Source organism: Pygocentrus nattereri, chromosome 17 (genome assembly GCF_015220715.1).
Source record: "Pygocentrus nattereri isolate fPygNat1 chromosome 17, fPygNat1.pri, whole genome shotgun sequence".
NCBI lineage: Eukaryota > Metazoa > Chordata > Actinopteri > Characiformes > Serrasalmidae > Pygocentrus > Pygocentrus nattereri.
Genome location: NC_051227.1, coordinates 37,407,916 through 37,423,122, shown reverse-complemented (window position 1 = coordinate 37,423,122; position 15,207 = coordinate 37,407,916). Strand labels below are relative to the sequence as shown.

Genomic DNA, 15,207 nt, shown 5'->3' with positions numbered 1-15,207 from the left:
ACTTTTCAAGATGGGTGGTGACCATGGTGGCCGTTTTGAAGTCGGCCATTTTGGATCCAACTTTAGTTTTTTTCGATGGGAAGAGGGTCGTGTGACACATCAAACGTATTGAGAATTTCACAAGGTGAAAATCTTTTGGGTCATCTGAAGGGAGTTGTCTATGCTGTGAAGATACGAGATGTGCAGCACCTGAAACTACGGATACTGGAAGCCTGTGCTGGCGTTTCTTCTGCGGTGCTGCTATCAGTGTGTGAAGAGTGGGAGAAGAGGGCTGCATTGACAATCCAACACAATGGGCAGCACTCTGACCACATTTTATAAGTGGTCAGAAACTTGTAAATAACTCATGAAAGAATAAAGTTACGTTAAAACCAAGCACACCATTGCTTTTCTTGTGAAATCCTCAATACGTTTGATGTGTCACATGACCCTCTTCCCATTGAAAAAAACTAAAGTTGGATCCAAAATGGCCGACTTCAAAACAGTCGCCATGGTCACCACCCATCTTGAAAAGCTTTCCCCCTCCCATAAATTAATGTGCCACAAACAGGAAGTTAATATCACCAACCATTCCCAATTTATTTGGGTGTATCCATATAAATGGCCCACCCTGTATAATACAAGTATAATAATAACTGACATTCATATCAGTCACCAGAGAACTGCTTAACAAAACTACTGCAGTCTGTCTAATTTTGACCATGTTAAATTACATCAGCTCTTGTAATCGGTTATTGGAACTTTCAGCTCCTCAGTGTTGGTATTGTGATGGTAATGAATGCGTTATATAGGTCAGGCCCTAATCCTTAGTTCAGATGTTTCCAATCCCAATCCTAGAGACCCCTCACTATGCCACACTCTGCACATTTTTGTGCTTTGTCTCATCTAGCACACCTGGCTCAACTCAGTTACTAATTAACAAGCCCCTTGTGGTCTGGGTCAGCTGTGTAGAGAAAAAGCAAAAAATATGCAGAGCATGGAGTCGCCAGAACTAGTACTGGGAACCCTTGCCTTAGTGTCACACTCTGAGGCAGTGGTTTCCAGTTCAACTGGTCCTAAAGTATTCCTGTGCTTCATAGTTTGGTTTTCTTGCCATATCACACCTGATCCAGCTAATTAGCTCATTAAGAAATCCTTCCTAAGTTGAAGTGGGTGTTTTAGAGCAGGGAAGACACTATAATTTGCAAAACTGTGGGTACTCCAGGACCAGAGATGGGAGCCTGAGCTCTGAGACACTGAGCATGGATTTGACATTATATCTCTTTACAGTTTAGAGTGCAAGCAGGTATTTGGTGGTATGTTTTACGCGTTTCTCTCCCGCCTCTCTGCAGTGATCTGAAGCTCCGAGTGCGCATCCTTATCGACGGCACCCTCATCATCTTCCGTGTGAAGCCCGAAGATGCTGGGAAATACACCTGCAGCCCCAGCAACAGCCTGGGCATCTCCCCCTCTGCCTCAGCCTACCTGACAGTACAGTGTAAGTACAGCCTCCTGTCCTTTTAGCATCTCCCAAAAGTCTGTGTGGCCAAAAGTATGTGGACACAGGAAAATTTAACACCTCTTTGAGCTTGCTGGACAACTCATTCCAAAGCCGTTGGGTTGTAATATGTATTTTGCCCCCTTTGCGGCTACCACAGCCTCCCCTCTTCTGGAAAAGATTTTGGAGTGTGTTTGTGCCCATTCCACATATGTGAGGTCAGGCACTGATGTTGGATGAGTAGACTCAGCTCACAATCATCTTCCATTTCATCCCAAAGGTGTTCAGTTGGGTTTAGCTCAGGGCTCTGTGTAGGCCACAGGAGTCCCTCTACACCAAATTCATCAAACAATGTTTTAATGGACCTTGCTTTGTGCACAGGGGCAAAGTCATACTGGAACAGGAAAGGGTCTTCCCCAGAATGTTGCCACAAAGCTGAAAGCACATAATTGTCCAAAATGTCTTTGTCTGCTGTAGCATTAACATTATCCTTCACTGAAGCAGACCATCATACCTCCTCTTCCAAACTTTACAGTTGGCACTATGCATTCCTGTCTGTAGCATTCTACTGGCATCCACCAACCCAGATTCATCCACCAGACTGCCAGATAGAGAATGTGATTTATCACTCCAGAGAACACATTTCCGCTGTTCCACTGTCCAGTGCTTGCATGCTTTTACCTATCTAGCCAGCGCTCTGTATTGCACAGTGATCTTAGGCTTGTGTGCAGCTGCTCAGCCATGGAAAACCATTTCATGAAGCTCCTGACACAGGTGTTGTGCTGATATTGCTTCCAGAGGCAGTTTGCAACTCTGTAGTGAGTTACACGACAGAGTATAGGCGATTTTACAGCTCTGTGAGTTTGTGTGGTCTAATGCTTTGTGGCTGAGCAGTTGTTGCACCTAGACACTTCCATTTTGCACTAGTAGCACTTACAGTTGACAGATTTAGCAGGGCAGAAATTTCATGAACTGACTTGCTGCAAATGTGGCATCCTATAACAGTGAGCTCTTCAGTATGACCCACTCTACTGCAGGTCTGTGAAGATTACATGGCTATGTAATTGATTCTGCGCACCTGTTAGCAATGGGTGTGGCTGAAACACCTTAACTGGATAATTAGGAGGGGCGTCCACATACTTTTGGTCCCATAATGTATAGAATGGTGTAAAACCTGCCTACATGGTCACATGCTTAAAGTGCAGTTATTGAGTGTTGCGTGAATGGCTATGTGCAGTATACACTTTATGCCCTTTGTTGACTCCCATGAGCTACACACAACTAGAAGGCTGTGTGAGGGCTTTTTAAAAAACAAAGAAAAAAAAAATCTTCAGCCGAAGTGAATCATGACTCTCGAATCTAAACACACACCGAATAACAATATTTTGAATCATTACATCCCTACTTACACTGCTCTGCTGTTTTCCTTTGTGCCTTCAAGGTGTTTTTATGTCATACAGTCATCGTTAGTAATAGGTCTCTGTCGCGTACGGACACAAGGCTGTTTGGCTCCCTCTGAGTTGCTGTAGATGGTGCCTGGCGCCTGAGCTGTCCTAGTTTTCAGACTCTCTGGAGTACGCTAGGGCTTGTTTCCATCTGTACTGTGCTGTATGTGGGGCTGTATGAGCTGTAGATAAAGCTCCAAGTGTGAGGCGTCTTGCTCAGTCCTGCTGGCGCCTGTCGCTGGAGTCAGGGTGCGAGTCATCATGACCTTTACACACTTGTCGTCAGCTGGATGTGGAACGTCACAGACAGACAGACAGATAGATTAAATTAAATAAACGAAAGGTGGTCATTGAATTTTGAATAGTACCATACAGTGTCATGCTGTGTCCGAAAGCACATGATGCTTTAAAGTGGATGTTTGAGACTTCTAACCAACTAGTTTTCCTGTTCTACTACAAATACCACTTATAAAACTTAACGAGCAGTTCCCAGAGTGTTGATGTCTTGCTGTTTTCCAGGCTATATAATGAAACAGCCAGGAGACCAAACATACCTCAGTCCTCACATGACATCTGTATTGTGAGAGGATTTATTGAAGTAAGGCATATTATAAGTGGTAATTAACATTTATGAGGTAACAACTCACAGAGCTGCAATACTTTAGAACGCTCACAAGCATGGGAATTCAATAATACCTTTGCTACAACATTAATCGTGGAGCTGAAGTTATTTATGTTGGGGTTTGTCAGCTCTACTCGCTCTACAAGTTCGTCTGAATCCTCTTGTTTGCATATCATTACGACTGTTTTGTGATGTTGGTTCTGATTTATTTTGACAGTTTTGTGTAGAGATGTCATGTTGGCAATGATGGATATCGGTATTAGGCTGATATCAGCAGAAAATCCGGTAATAAATCTGTCCTGAAATATCACTCACTCACATCGGTAGTGAGAGTTTTTGAGTAGTTTGAGCTTCATAGTCTAGTGTTAGATGATCATGTTTAAGCTGCACTATGTTATTGTTTTTTTTGTTAAAATCGAAAGCATTCAGGAGAAAAATGTGCACTAAAATATGGTGTCGGTGAGTTGCTGTGAGTCATCCTGAAAAGCCTGAAATAATAACTTTAATAATAATAATATTAAAATGACATAATAATAAGTCCGACAGATTTTGCCACGTTGTATGTCTATGTATTAATGTCACATGCAGAGGATTGAAGGTCTCGAGTGCATGAGAATGAGTGAGACCAAGTCAAGCAAAATTAAAAATCAAGTCGCCCTCAGGACCAAGTCTTAGTTAGTCTTCAGCTCCTTCCAGTACAAATTACTGTAAAATTTGTAGGAAGAATTTCGTTCTTCAAAACAAAATTGACTCAAATCAAACTCATATTCTAAAAATATCTTCTCTTCTTCTTACAAAGATGGTATAGATAAAAAGTTTCTAGGCCTTCAGTGGCTCACTCTCAAGTCACTAAGTCACTGTCTTAATGACTTAGTCAAGACACTTAATTTACTGGCTGTTGTAAGTAATGCTTGTTTGTCAGTTGGCATCAAAATTATTTCACGATATCCTCTGATTCTGAAGTCCGAAGCCTTTAAATGAGCAAAATGAACTGCTCAAATAATCACATAACGGCACCCATCTGACATGCCCAACCTTTCCTGGCCTTTTACCTGCTTGAGTCAGCTGGCCCCTGTTTGTAAGAGACTGGTAGTAAAGACAGTACAGTTTATTCAGAACTCTTGTTGTTAGTGGTTCACCTCTGTGCAATACTTCGTTGTTAGGTTCAGTGCCGTCCAGTTAGAGCCCAGAAATATTTCAAAACATCACTAGCCAATTTAACTCTGATCAGCAAACAACAATAAACTACAAACACTGTGTGCCGGCCAGCTAAGTGCAAATATGTGCCTTCGAGAAGATGCAGCAATAGTAAGTTAGCATAACAGCAGAATAAATGTTGTAGGTATTCAAGGCTGTCGAATTTAATAAAAAGGCATTTACATTAAACAAGTGTTTGAATCAGCTTACTTACATGTGACAGCTGAATCTATCTATACAAACTGCAGACCCAATACCTCTGAATGCTTTGAATTGCTTCAGATTCACTTTAACAGGATAAATAATGGCTAATAATCTGGGGCATTTGTTGAGGTAAGGTGAAATATAAACACGTTACATTTACGGCATTTGGCTGACGCTCTTATCCAGAGCAGACAATTAGATCATTTTACACAGGGGGGCCAAGGTGGTGTTAGGAGTCTTGCCTCTTATTGGTATAGCGTAGGGCGTTTGCCCAGGTGGGGGATTGAACCCCAGTCTACAGCGTAGAAGGCAGAGGTGTTAACCACTACACTAACCAACCACAAACACATCTGCTTTCCTAGTTGAAACATCACTTTACAGCAGAAATGATCCAACTACAGTTAAAAGAAGGAAAATGTTTTTTAAACAGTAGTTGGACAATATAAAATTGAGTTCTTGTTCAGTGCTCTTTCAGTGTGCTTTCAACCATTAGATTCATCTGCTCAGGAAAGGGGTTAGAAGTAAACCACAATGTGCGATTACACATTATCACCAGAGAGGTCTCCAAATCCCCAGATCTTACAAAGTGCAGCTCTAAGTGAAATACTTTGACTGAAAACAGCAAATTTTAAAGTTTAGCAAATTCAAAGAAAGAAATACTGGTATCAGTGTCAGCTGATATTCAGTGTTGCAGTATTGGTGCTTGTGTCAGAAAAGAGAAAGTGCTATTGTATGGCCTTACTGGTCTTGCGTTGTAAACCTCATTGATGGTGCTTTCTGCAGACCCTGCCCGTGTTCTCAACATGCCACCAGTCATCTACGTCCCAAGGAAGTTGCCAGGAATCATTCGCTGCCCTGTCGATGCCAACCCGCCCGTTACGTCAGTCAGATGGGAAAAAGATGGATACCCCTTAAGGGTGGAGAAGGTCAGCTGAAGACTTTTTCACCCGTTCTGACCGGAGTTTGCATGTTATGCATGGCATTAAGCTCTTGGGTCATACCCTTGTATCTTGTCTTTCACAGTACCCAGGCTGGAGCCAAATGCCAGATGGAAGCATTCGGGTGGCAGAGGTCACAGAAGACTCTCTTGGCACCTACACCTGTGTGCCTTACAATGCCCTAGGTACCATGGGACAATCCCCTCCAGCCACTTTGGTGCTAAAGGTTTGTTCCTGCCTTTGGTTTAGTGATTACTGGTTTGCTTTGCCTAGTGTTAAGGAAGTTAAAATAGCTAATTTAACAGCTACTCTTGCACTAAAACTACAACCCCATTTCCAAAAAAGTTGGGATGCTGTGCAAAATATAAATAATAGCAAAAAATTCAATGATGGGCAAATCATTTTAAACCCGATGTTTCATTGAAAGTAGTACGAAGACAACAAATCAAATGCTGAACCTAAGAAATTTTATAGCTTTTTGAAAAATGTATGCCCATTTTGAATTTGATGCCAACAACACATTGCAAAAAATTTGGGACGGGGGAATGTTTTCCACTGTGTTTCATCACCTCTTCTTTTAACAACACACTGTAAGCGTTTAGGAATTGAGGAGACCAATTGCTATAGTTTTGAAAGTGAAATATTTTCCCATTCTATAAGATTTCAGCTGCTCAACATTTCAGGGTCTCTTTTGTCATATTTTTCATTTTATAATGTGCCATATGTTTTCAGTGGTGACAGGTTTGGACTTCAGGCAGGCCAGTTTAGCACCTGGATTAATGTGGTTTGACATTGTCTTGCTGAAATAATCAAGGCCTTCTCTGAAAAAGACGTCGTCTGGATGGCAGCATATATCGCCAAAATGTATATATTGTTCAGCATTAATGGTGCCTTCACAGATGTGCCAGGTGCACTAATGCACCCCTATACCATCATGAATCTTTTGAACTGTGCACTGCTTATAAGTTGAGTGGTCTTTAGACTGGAGGACAGTGTCCATGATTTCCAAAAAGAATTTCAACTATAGATTAGTCGTACCACAGGTCCCTATTCCACTTCACCTCAGTCCATTGTAAATGAGCTCGGGCCCAGAGAAGGTGGCAGCATTCCTGGATTGTGCTTATATATGATTTCGTCTTTGCGTTTTGGAGTTTTAACTTGCATCTGTGGATGCAGTGAAGAACAGTTTGCATAGACAGTGGTTTTCTGAAGTGTTCTTGAGTCCATGAGCTGATTTCTCGGAGCCTCTCTTGGAGGCTCATTTTTTAGCCCATGACATTGTTGACCTGTTGCCAATTAACCCTCGGGTGTTTTTTAAGCATTACATAACGTTAACAGCACTTTGTTGCCCCCATCCCAATGTGTTGCTGGCATCAAATTCAAAACGGACAAATATTTTTCGAAAAACAATAAAATTTCTCAGTTTCAAGATTTGCTATGTTGTCTTTTTGGAAATGGACTTGTACTTTTAAAGCACAGTTAATGACCTTGTTGCTATGAAACAAATACACACAAGCTATTAATTTCTATAAGTAATAGAAATGAGTTGTTTCTACGTTTCTGTACATCATGAAACTGTCACCTGAATTACACTGAGCAGAACAGCAAATAGCGTGGATAGAACTTCCATAGCGTTCTTAAGCAAAGGAATAAAAGTACATGTTTTTGGAAATATACTGGAAATAGATAATTACAGAATATTTAACATACATACTGTAATCAGATATACTGATATTTTCAACTACATATAGGACCCCCCTTACTTTAATGTAAGGCCTGGGGGGGAATACCGTCAGGAGGCTGGAAGAGAGCTGGTCATCCCCTGTGCTGCTTCTGGAGACCCTGAAATTCCAACCATCACCTGGAGAAAGGTACACCCAACTCAGCTCACTGTAATACAGCTGAGAGTAAAGTCACTGTCAGAACAAAATCTTCATTTTTGTTCATATATATATATATATATATATATATATATATATATATATATATATATATATATATATACAATTTTAAAATGCCTGTACTGTGTTAGAATTGTGTGATGAATAGACTAATAGAGATGATTCAGAATTACTTTAACAAAATGCTCAATTAACTTTTAACCCAGTTGGCCAAGTTCAAAGTTAAGAAGGCTTTTCTTTCTTTTTAAACATGTAGTTTTTGAGATCTTTTTGGTTTGAGATGTTATTGGTTCATATTCATAAAATGACAATTTTATGGTATGTCACATGATGCTATGTGGAAAATATGTTATATTTAAAAATTAAATATATGTATATATAAGAAATGCTATAATGTAATAATTAAAATATGTAACATTCATTAATTATTCAATAATAATTCATAATGTTAGAATATTAATGACAAGTATTTCTAATGCCAATATTGTTTTAAATAATATTATTTTCTAAAAACTATTTATTTGGCAGTGGCAATGCAGATATAGAATATTGTTATATAAATAAACACAACAAAATAAATTTTGAATACCGACATTCATTTTTGAGTGTGTACATATAGGTTTGTATATACACTGATATGCAAAAGTGTGACACTGTTGAGTGTGGACACTCAATAAATTAATATATCCTCCACAGGATGGACGCTTCTGTTAGAGTTTAACATATTGGAAAATAAAAGAAAATATAAATTGTACTATAACTTTTGTACAGGCTATGTTTTGTTTCATTTTGATCCCCACCATCTTAAATTCTACAGACAAAATGTGCAGTATGTTCTCAGTAGAGGATGTGCAACTTATTTTCATTTAGAAAATCAACAAAACGTCATTTGGCCAGTGTAACGGGGAGCGAGGAAGCGGACGGACGCGCTGAGATAAGCGACTTTTATTATGTGCAAATCCAGGGTCATGGTCAATACGGTCCAGGTTCAAATAGCCAACACAACAACAGTAGATACAAACAGCACATCAAACATCAAAGAGTACAAAGACCAGCGAAAACAAAGGGCAAACACAGGGCTTATAAAACACAGGGATAACGAGGGACAGGCGGAAAACAGGTGGCGCTAATCAGGGGCGGAGCCACAAAACAAGTGGCTGGACTAGGAAACCAAAACAAAGAAAACGTGGAAGATCAAAACAAAGGGGCACGTGGACGATCAGAAAGTAAACAGAAAAAGCACATGGAGTAGTGGGAGGAGCCAACCGTGACCGTCCAAACTTGTGCACATGACTGTATTTGATCACCTGTTCTTAAGTAGGTGAATATAAATGCATATTTTAACTTTTTTTTTATATTAAAACTTGTTTGAGGGTGTGAAATGTTTCACTTCCACATTTAGAACGTTACATTTTTAGTGGTTTATATGTAAAGACACTTCCAGATGTTAAAGAGCTGCTCTGTTTTGTGTGCTTGCAGGTAGGGAAGCCCAGCAGAAGCAAGCACAACATCTTACCCAGCGGCAGCTTACAGTTTGTGTCTCTGAGCAAAGAGGACCACGGAGAGTGGGAGTGCGTCGCCACCAACGTCGTCACGAGCATCACTGCCAGCACACGACTTTTTGTAATAGGTAGAGTGATCCTAGCGTTTAGCATTTTGACTAGACTTTACAAACACTATTGTGAGTTAAACACTCACACTGTGAATAAGAACTTTTGGGCAAAAACACCATGGCACGTTTTCAGGGCCTGGAGACTGTCAGTGTAAACAGTCGAAGGCTGACAGTCGAAGCCAGAAATTGGTCTCAAAGTGCCGTGTTATAAATGTAGTTGGCTCAGTTACAGCGCAAGCACATCACACTCTGAGAGTGTCTTTTTTTAGAGAGGCACGAAGTCTGTCAGTCTTGTGATTTCATCGCAGCCTGGTCCGACACTCGTTTCGGGTCGTGTTGGGAAATTACACTGCGCACCCAAGCGGCAGGATTGAGCCATTGTGTCAAATGGCTTTGGGGCCTGTGGGTGCTCAATCCCAGCTGTCATGTTGTTGGGTTTGCCCTCTTATGACAAGTGACGTTTCTGTACACATATGCTCGTATTAGTACACGCCATTTGTTTGATGACAGGCTGGTTTCATGACAGTCCAGTGCTTGTGTTTAATGAAGGGGTAATTAACACTCTTGGTGCAGATGGTATTCTGTGATAAGAGAGCTGATGGAGCTCTTGGTGCAGTCCTCCACTTAAACATGTTCAAACTGCCCACCAGATCCTTTGCACACATTGATTGAGGTGATGGGAGATGCTTACTCTCTGGATGAGACCAGGGGAAAAAGAGCATGTCGTTCTGGACAGAAAGCCTTTCTTGCACCGATTTTGAAATTATGCAGTTGTTTGTGTAGGAAAAACTGCATACGGCTTACGTTGTTTCCAAAGCTTGTGCGTGTACAGGTGCTCAGAATAGGCCTGGACAATGACAAAACCAAAAACCTAACACAAGTAAAAGAAAAAATCTCAATTATCTGGTTCTTCTTTTCTTTTTCAAAGCCCCATATTAACCCTGTGTGTGAACATAAAAGTTAACAAGGCATTATGTGTACATATAATTGAATATCAATTGGTTCATTTTTCTAATCTGCTTTAGTAGCAGTATATCCAGTTACTGTAGCTTGGCTGTTTTATCTGTAGAAAGTCAGACTGAAGGAAGTTCTAAAGCACATCAGCCTTGTTTATTGGTTCTGTGCACACAAACTAAACTTAACATAAAGTAAATTAAGTAGGAGGTAAAAAGCCATGGGGTAGGTAAAACTAGCGTTAAAGTGCGTAGTAGAGAGACTTAACACGTGGCTTCCTAACAACCCTCTCTCTTGTGCTCTCTCTCTCTCTTTATATCTCTGTCTGATCATCAGAAAAATCATTTTTACACAGGTAGGCCAAGGTGATGTTAGGAGTCTTGCCCAAGGACTCTTATTGGTATAGCATAGGTTGCCCAGGTGGGGGATTGAACTCCAGTCTACAGTGTAGAAGGCAGAGGTGTTAACCACTACACTAACCAACCACTACCTAAAAACTTAAAAACTGATCCCCAGTTTCCCAGCATGTTTAGCGAGCTGTTTAATGGTAAATTTGTCCTCAGTAGTTCTCTCTCAGTTCTTTTCCCCAACACAGCGTTTGTCACCTTTTACCCACCTTTTTACAGGTTACTTGTCAATCATCAGTGATATCTGATTACATTGCCCTGATGCTCATGCCTGGTTCCAAATCAAAAGATGGTTGTTCACTTTTTATTGTCCTTAAACCTACGAGCAGAATATTTAGTCTGCTGCCAACTGTCTACATATAGGAAAACTTAACTGGTGGGCTTAAAACACTTTATTGGAAGGCTACCTACATAAGGGCTTTATGACGCATTCATAAGCACTGAATAATGTGTTTATGAAGCACTACTTGAACATTTATTAAGTGCTTATGTCGGTTCTCGCAACCTGACATAAGATGTTTTATGAAATAAATGACATTGTACTGACATAATAAGAATAAACGTTGAACATATTTACAGCACTAAACATTTAAACCCTATACATAATTACATCAATCATCTTATCCATGCCATGGAGGGAAGAGGGGGTGGTTTCCAGGCATATTTCACCTGATATTAATACAATGTCGTCTTAAGAATGCTGACATAAATAGTTATGTATAGTGTTTTAAATGTGTTTAGTGCTGTAAATATGTTCAATGTTTATTCTTATTATGTCAGTACAATGTCATTTATTTCATAAAACATCTTATGTCAGGTTGCGAGAACCGACATAAGCACTTAATAAATGTTCAAGTAGTGCTTCATAAACACATTATTCAGCGCTTATGAATGCGTTATGAAGTCCTTATGTAGGTAGCCTTCAAATCTGAGTGGATCACATCAAATAAAAAGCATTTTTGTTGAATTAGTGGCTGTTTTGACATTCGCCCTGAGTGCTTGTCTGAAAGACTTGTTTTGAGATGGTGCTGTTCATTTAAATTTCAGATGATGGCTCTACCTGTTACTTCATAAACCAGTTCAGATGTGTTATGTTCAAAATATATGTCCCTTATTTCAGAGTGTTCTTGTTAAACGTTCCAACTCTTTCGTCCTCTGTGTAAGAAAAACAAATAGGCTTAAGGACAGAGGTTTAAGCAGCAATCATTTGAAGGTACTGCTGCTGGCAACATGCAGGATTTAAGTGTTTGTTTGTTCTTTCAGCTTCTCACTCATGAATCTCTTGGCTGCTAGGTCTATTAATTCTGTGCTTCTTCCTTAATGTTGAAATCGCTACCTCAGTGTAAAACAATACAGCATCTACCAGTACTAGGCAATGGTCTGAGCCAACTCATAGAAGGGTTTTCCTTATTTTTACAGTCTCCACGTATTAAAAGTAATAGTGAAAACATAAAACGTGAGTCATAACGTCATAACGGTCTTATATTTTGGGCTTTTCGAAGTAGCTCCCCTTTACCTTGATGCACCTTAGTTTGGCATTTTCTCAAACAGCTTCACGATAGTTTTCAAATAGTCTTGAAGGTGCTCCCGTAGACATACTTTGGAGCTTTTTTATTTGGAAATAAATTCATACAGAAGCATCAGAAGAACGAAATCAATCTCAAGCATTTAAGTGTAAGCCTTTAGATCAGAATGCCTTTAAGATCAAGAAAAACGTGCAGTAGCTTTCAAACGTTTGGAATCATTTGTCATATTAACAGCTGCTGGTATTTTAATCAGTACTAATTTTACAGTGTATATTCAAATGCTGTAGGATATTTCAAGATGTTTTACTCAATATTTCAACTTTTTGGGAATACCCAAAAATGTATTCAATGACAGTCGTGCTTTAATATACTATAACTCGAGATATGATCACCACTTTGAAAATACGAGGCATTCTGGGTGTGAATTTTGATATGAATTCATTCTCAGTGTTTTACACCTTTCTCAGTCATTAAGGTTTCATCTACAGCTCTGTTCATTATTCTGGGTATCTAACATTGTTTAATGTTTCATACACTTATTGGCAACATTTGTTTCTGCTTTTATTGAAAACAACTGCCCTCATTCACCAACCGTTCGATACTTATTTAAACCCACTCAAACCGTTTTCACTTTGATTCACCAATGTCTTATTATTTGGGATTTGTTCTTAGGTAAGAACAGAATCTACACACACTCAAGAGCACAAAGGTGTGAACAATTCTGCTGTATAAAAACACATCATGACTCTGACATAGACTTACTTAGAACATCTTAGGAGCTTTTTCAAGAGTAAATTTAAGAAAAATCTGTAACACTTTATTTGAAGGCTACCTACATAAGGACTTCATGACGCATTCATAAGCACTGAATAATGCGTTTATGAAGCTCTACTTGAACATTTATTAAGTGCTTATGTCGGTTCTCGCAACCTGACATAAGATGTTTTATGAAATAAATGACATTGTACTGACATAATATGTATAAACGTACATATTTACAGCACTAAACATATTTAAAACACTATATATAACTATTTATGTCAGCATTCTTAAGATCATTGTACTGAAATCAGGTGAAATATGCCTGGAAACCACCCCCTCTTTGCTCCATGGCATGGATAAGATGATTGATGCGATTATGTATAGTGTTTAAATATGTTTAGTGCTGTAAATATGTTCAACGTTTATTATTATTATGTCAGTATAATGTCATTTATTTCATAAAACATCTTATGTCAGGTTGCGAGAACCGACATAAGCACTTAATAAATGTTCAAGTAGTGCTTCATAAACACATTATTCAGCGCTTATGAATGCGTTATGAAGTCCTTATGTAGGTAGCCTTCAAATAAAGTGTTGCCCAAAAAACTTAGGAAGATATTGGTGAATGAGGCTCTTTTGAATTGTGATTCCAAACTTTTGAACATTAGTGTACAATGGATCAGGGGTGGCCAAATGTTTTATCAGTCTTGACTGGAATCAGCCTTCTCCTTCCAGTCGGTTTCCGTTCTGCAGTAGATATGATACTCTGTCAATGCATTGATTGAAAGGTTGCAGAAGCTAAGCTATGGAAATGAGCCTTAAACACAACTGCACAGGTTTCGGAGTGGGCAGTAAGAGAGGTTCTCTGTGTTGCAGGCACTAGTCCTCATGCGCCAGCCAACGTCCACGTCTCAGCGTCCACAACCTCAGCTAATGTCTCCTGGGAACCTGGATACGACGGCGGCTTTGAGCAGACCTTTTCGGTCTGGTACGGCCCTGTGTAGGTCCCCCTAGCGTTTACAGGATTTGAGTATGTACTCTCTCCCCTTAGTGTTTAATGTACAGCATGTAAGTTGGCAATACTTGTCTCAGTTGTATACTGATGGCACTAAACATTCACATGCATGAATTCTGTAGTCAGAAAAGGAATAAAGCAGGCTTAGTTCTCATTTAATCGCAGATATTCTCATGCACTCCTTTTAGTGGAAAATAACACAAAACATGGCAGCAAAAACATCTACGAGGTGTAATAAGTTGCCGTAGTGTATTCCCTAGCATGTTCAGTGGTTTGTGATATACAGACAGAGGTATTCTGAAAAAATAGTGCTGGCTCTGGTAGAGTGATACAGTTACTTATCATTTTCATTACAGTTCTGTCATGCTCTGATGGTACAAACTCCTGGTGAATTACATATTAAATCAATGCTGTGCGCTGTAAAGCCTCATTCTCTCGTGCACCTAAATAATGTATGACTTTTGCCGGGGAACGTCATGGCAATAAATACATGAAAACAAATCACACAGCTGCGTTGGGACAAGGCGCACGACACTGTGGTTGTTAAAGGCACAATGCATTTATTTGACAGCATATTAAGAGGCACTCTAGATCAGAGGCCCGAATTTTGATATATTGACAGTTACATGTATTCTCCTGCTGCTGTGTAGAATTTAACACCAGGAGCCCTTGTTAGGACCTAATTATTGCAGGGCTCAGCGCTGTGTCAGTAAGAGAACATTTAAAGGCACTGTTCCCATGGTGAGCTCTGTAGATTAGAGTATAGGTTGTGTCCATGTGAGAGAGAGAAAGTGTTACTCCTTTTCATTTCCAAGTACGTGATGTTCTGCTCTCTGAGTTGAGTGTCGTCTTCCAACAGGAAGAAGAAGACGGATTTGGGTCCCCACGACTGGCTCTCCGTCCCTGTGCCCGGCTCTCAGACCTGGTTGGTGGTACAGGGGTTGGAGCCAAAGACTGCCTATCAATTCAGTGTGCTGGCCCAGAACAAGTTAGGCACGGGCCCCTTCAGTGAGGTAGTCACTGTGAATACAGTAGGTGGGTGCCACTTCCACTGGGGTACTGCATACCCCCCCCCCCCCAACTCCCTTTATTTAGTGGGCAATAAAGCAAAAATGTAATGACAATAATTGACATTTTTTCACAATCA

At 39.9% G+C, this 15,207-nt stretch overlaps 1 protein-coding gene across 7 annotated transcripts in view; it reads left to right on the top strand.

The window, feature by feature from the left end:
* igsf9ba (immunoglobulin superfamily, member 9Ba) overlaps positions 1 to 15,207 on the top strand; it is a 117,720-nt gene that overhangs the window by 84,314 nt on the left and 18,199 nt on the right. For all 7 annotated transcript variants that reach the window (XR_005131721.1, XR_005131722.1, XM_037546654.1 and 4 more), the window contains exons 7-13: positions 1,332 to 1,477; positions 5,729 to 5,871; positions 5,969 to 6,109; positions 7,635 to 7,754; positions 9,264 to 9,414; positions 13,922 to 14,045; positions 14,920 to 15,095. Coding sequence is in view for 5 of the 7 variants with exons in the window: in XM_037546654.1 (XP_037402551.1) it covers positions 1,332 to 1,477; positions 5,729 to 5,871; positions 5,969 to 6,109; positions 7,635 to 7,754; positions 9,264 to 9,414; positions 13,922 to 14,045; positions 14,920 to 15,095 (1,001 nt within the window). In the remaining 2 variants the exon portion in view is untranslated. The remainder of the gene's footprint in view (positions 1 to 1,331; positions 1,478 to 5,728; positions 5,872 to 5,968; positions 6,110 to 7,634; positions 7,755 to 9,263; positions 9,415 to 13,921; positions 14,046 to 14,919; positions 15,096 to 15,207) is intronic.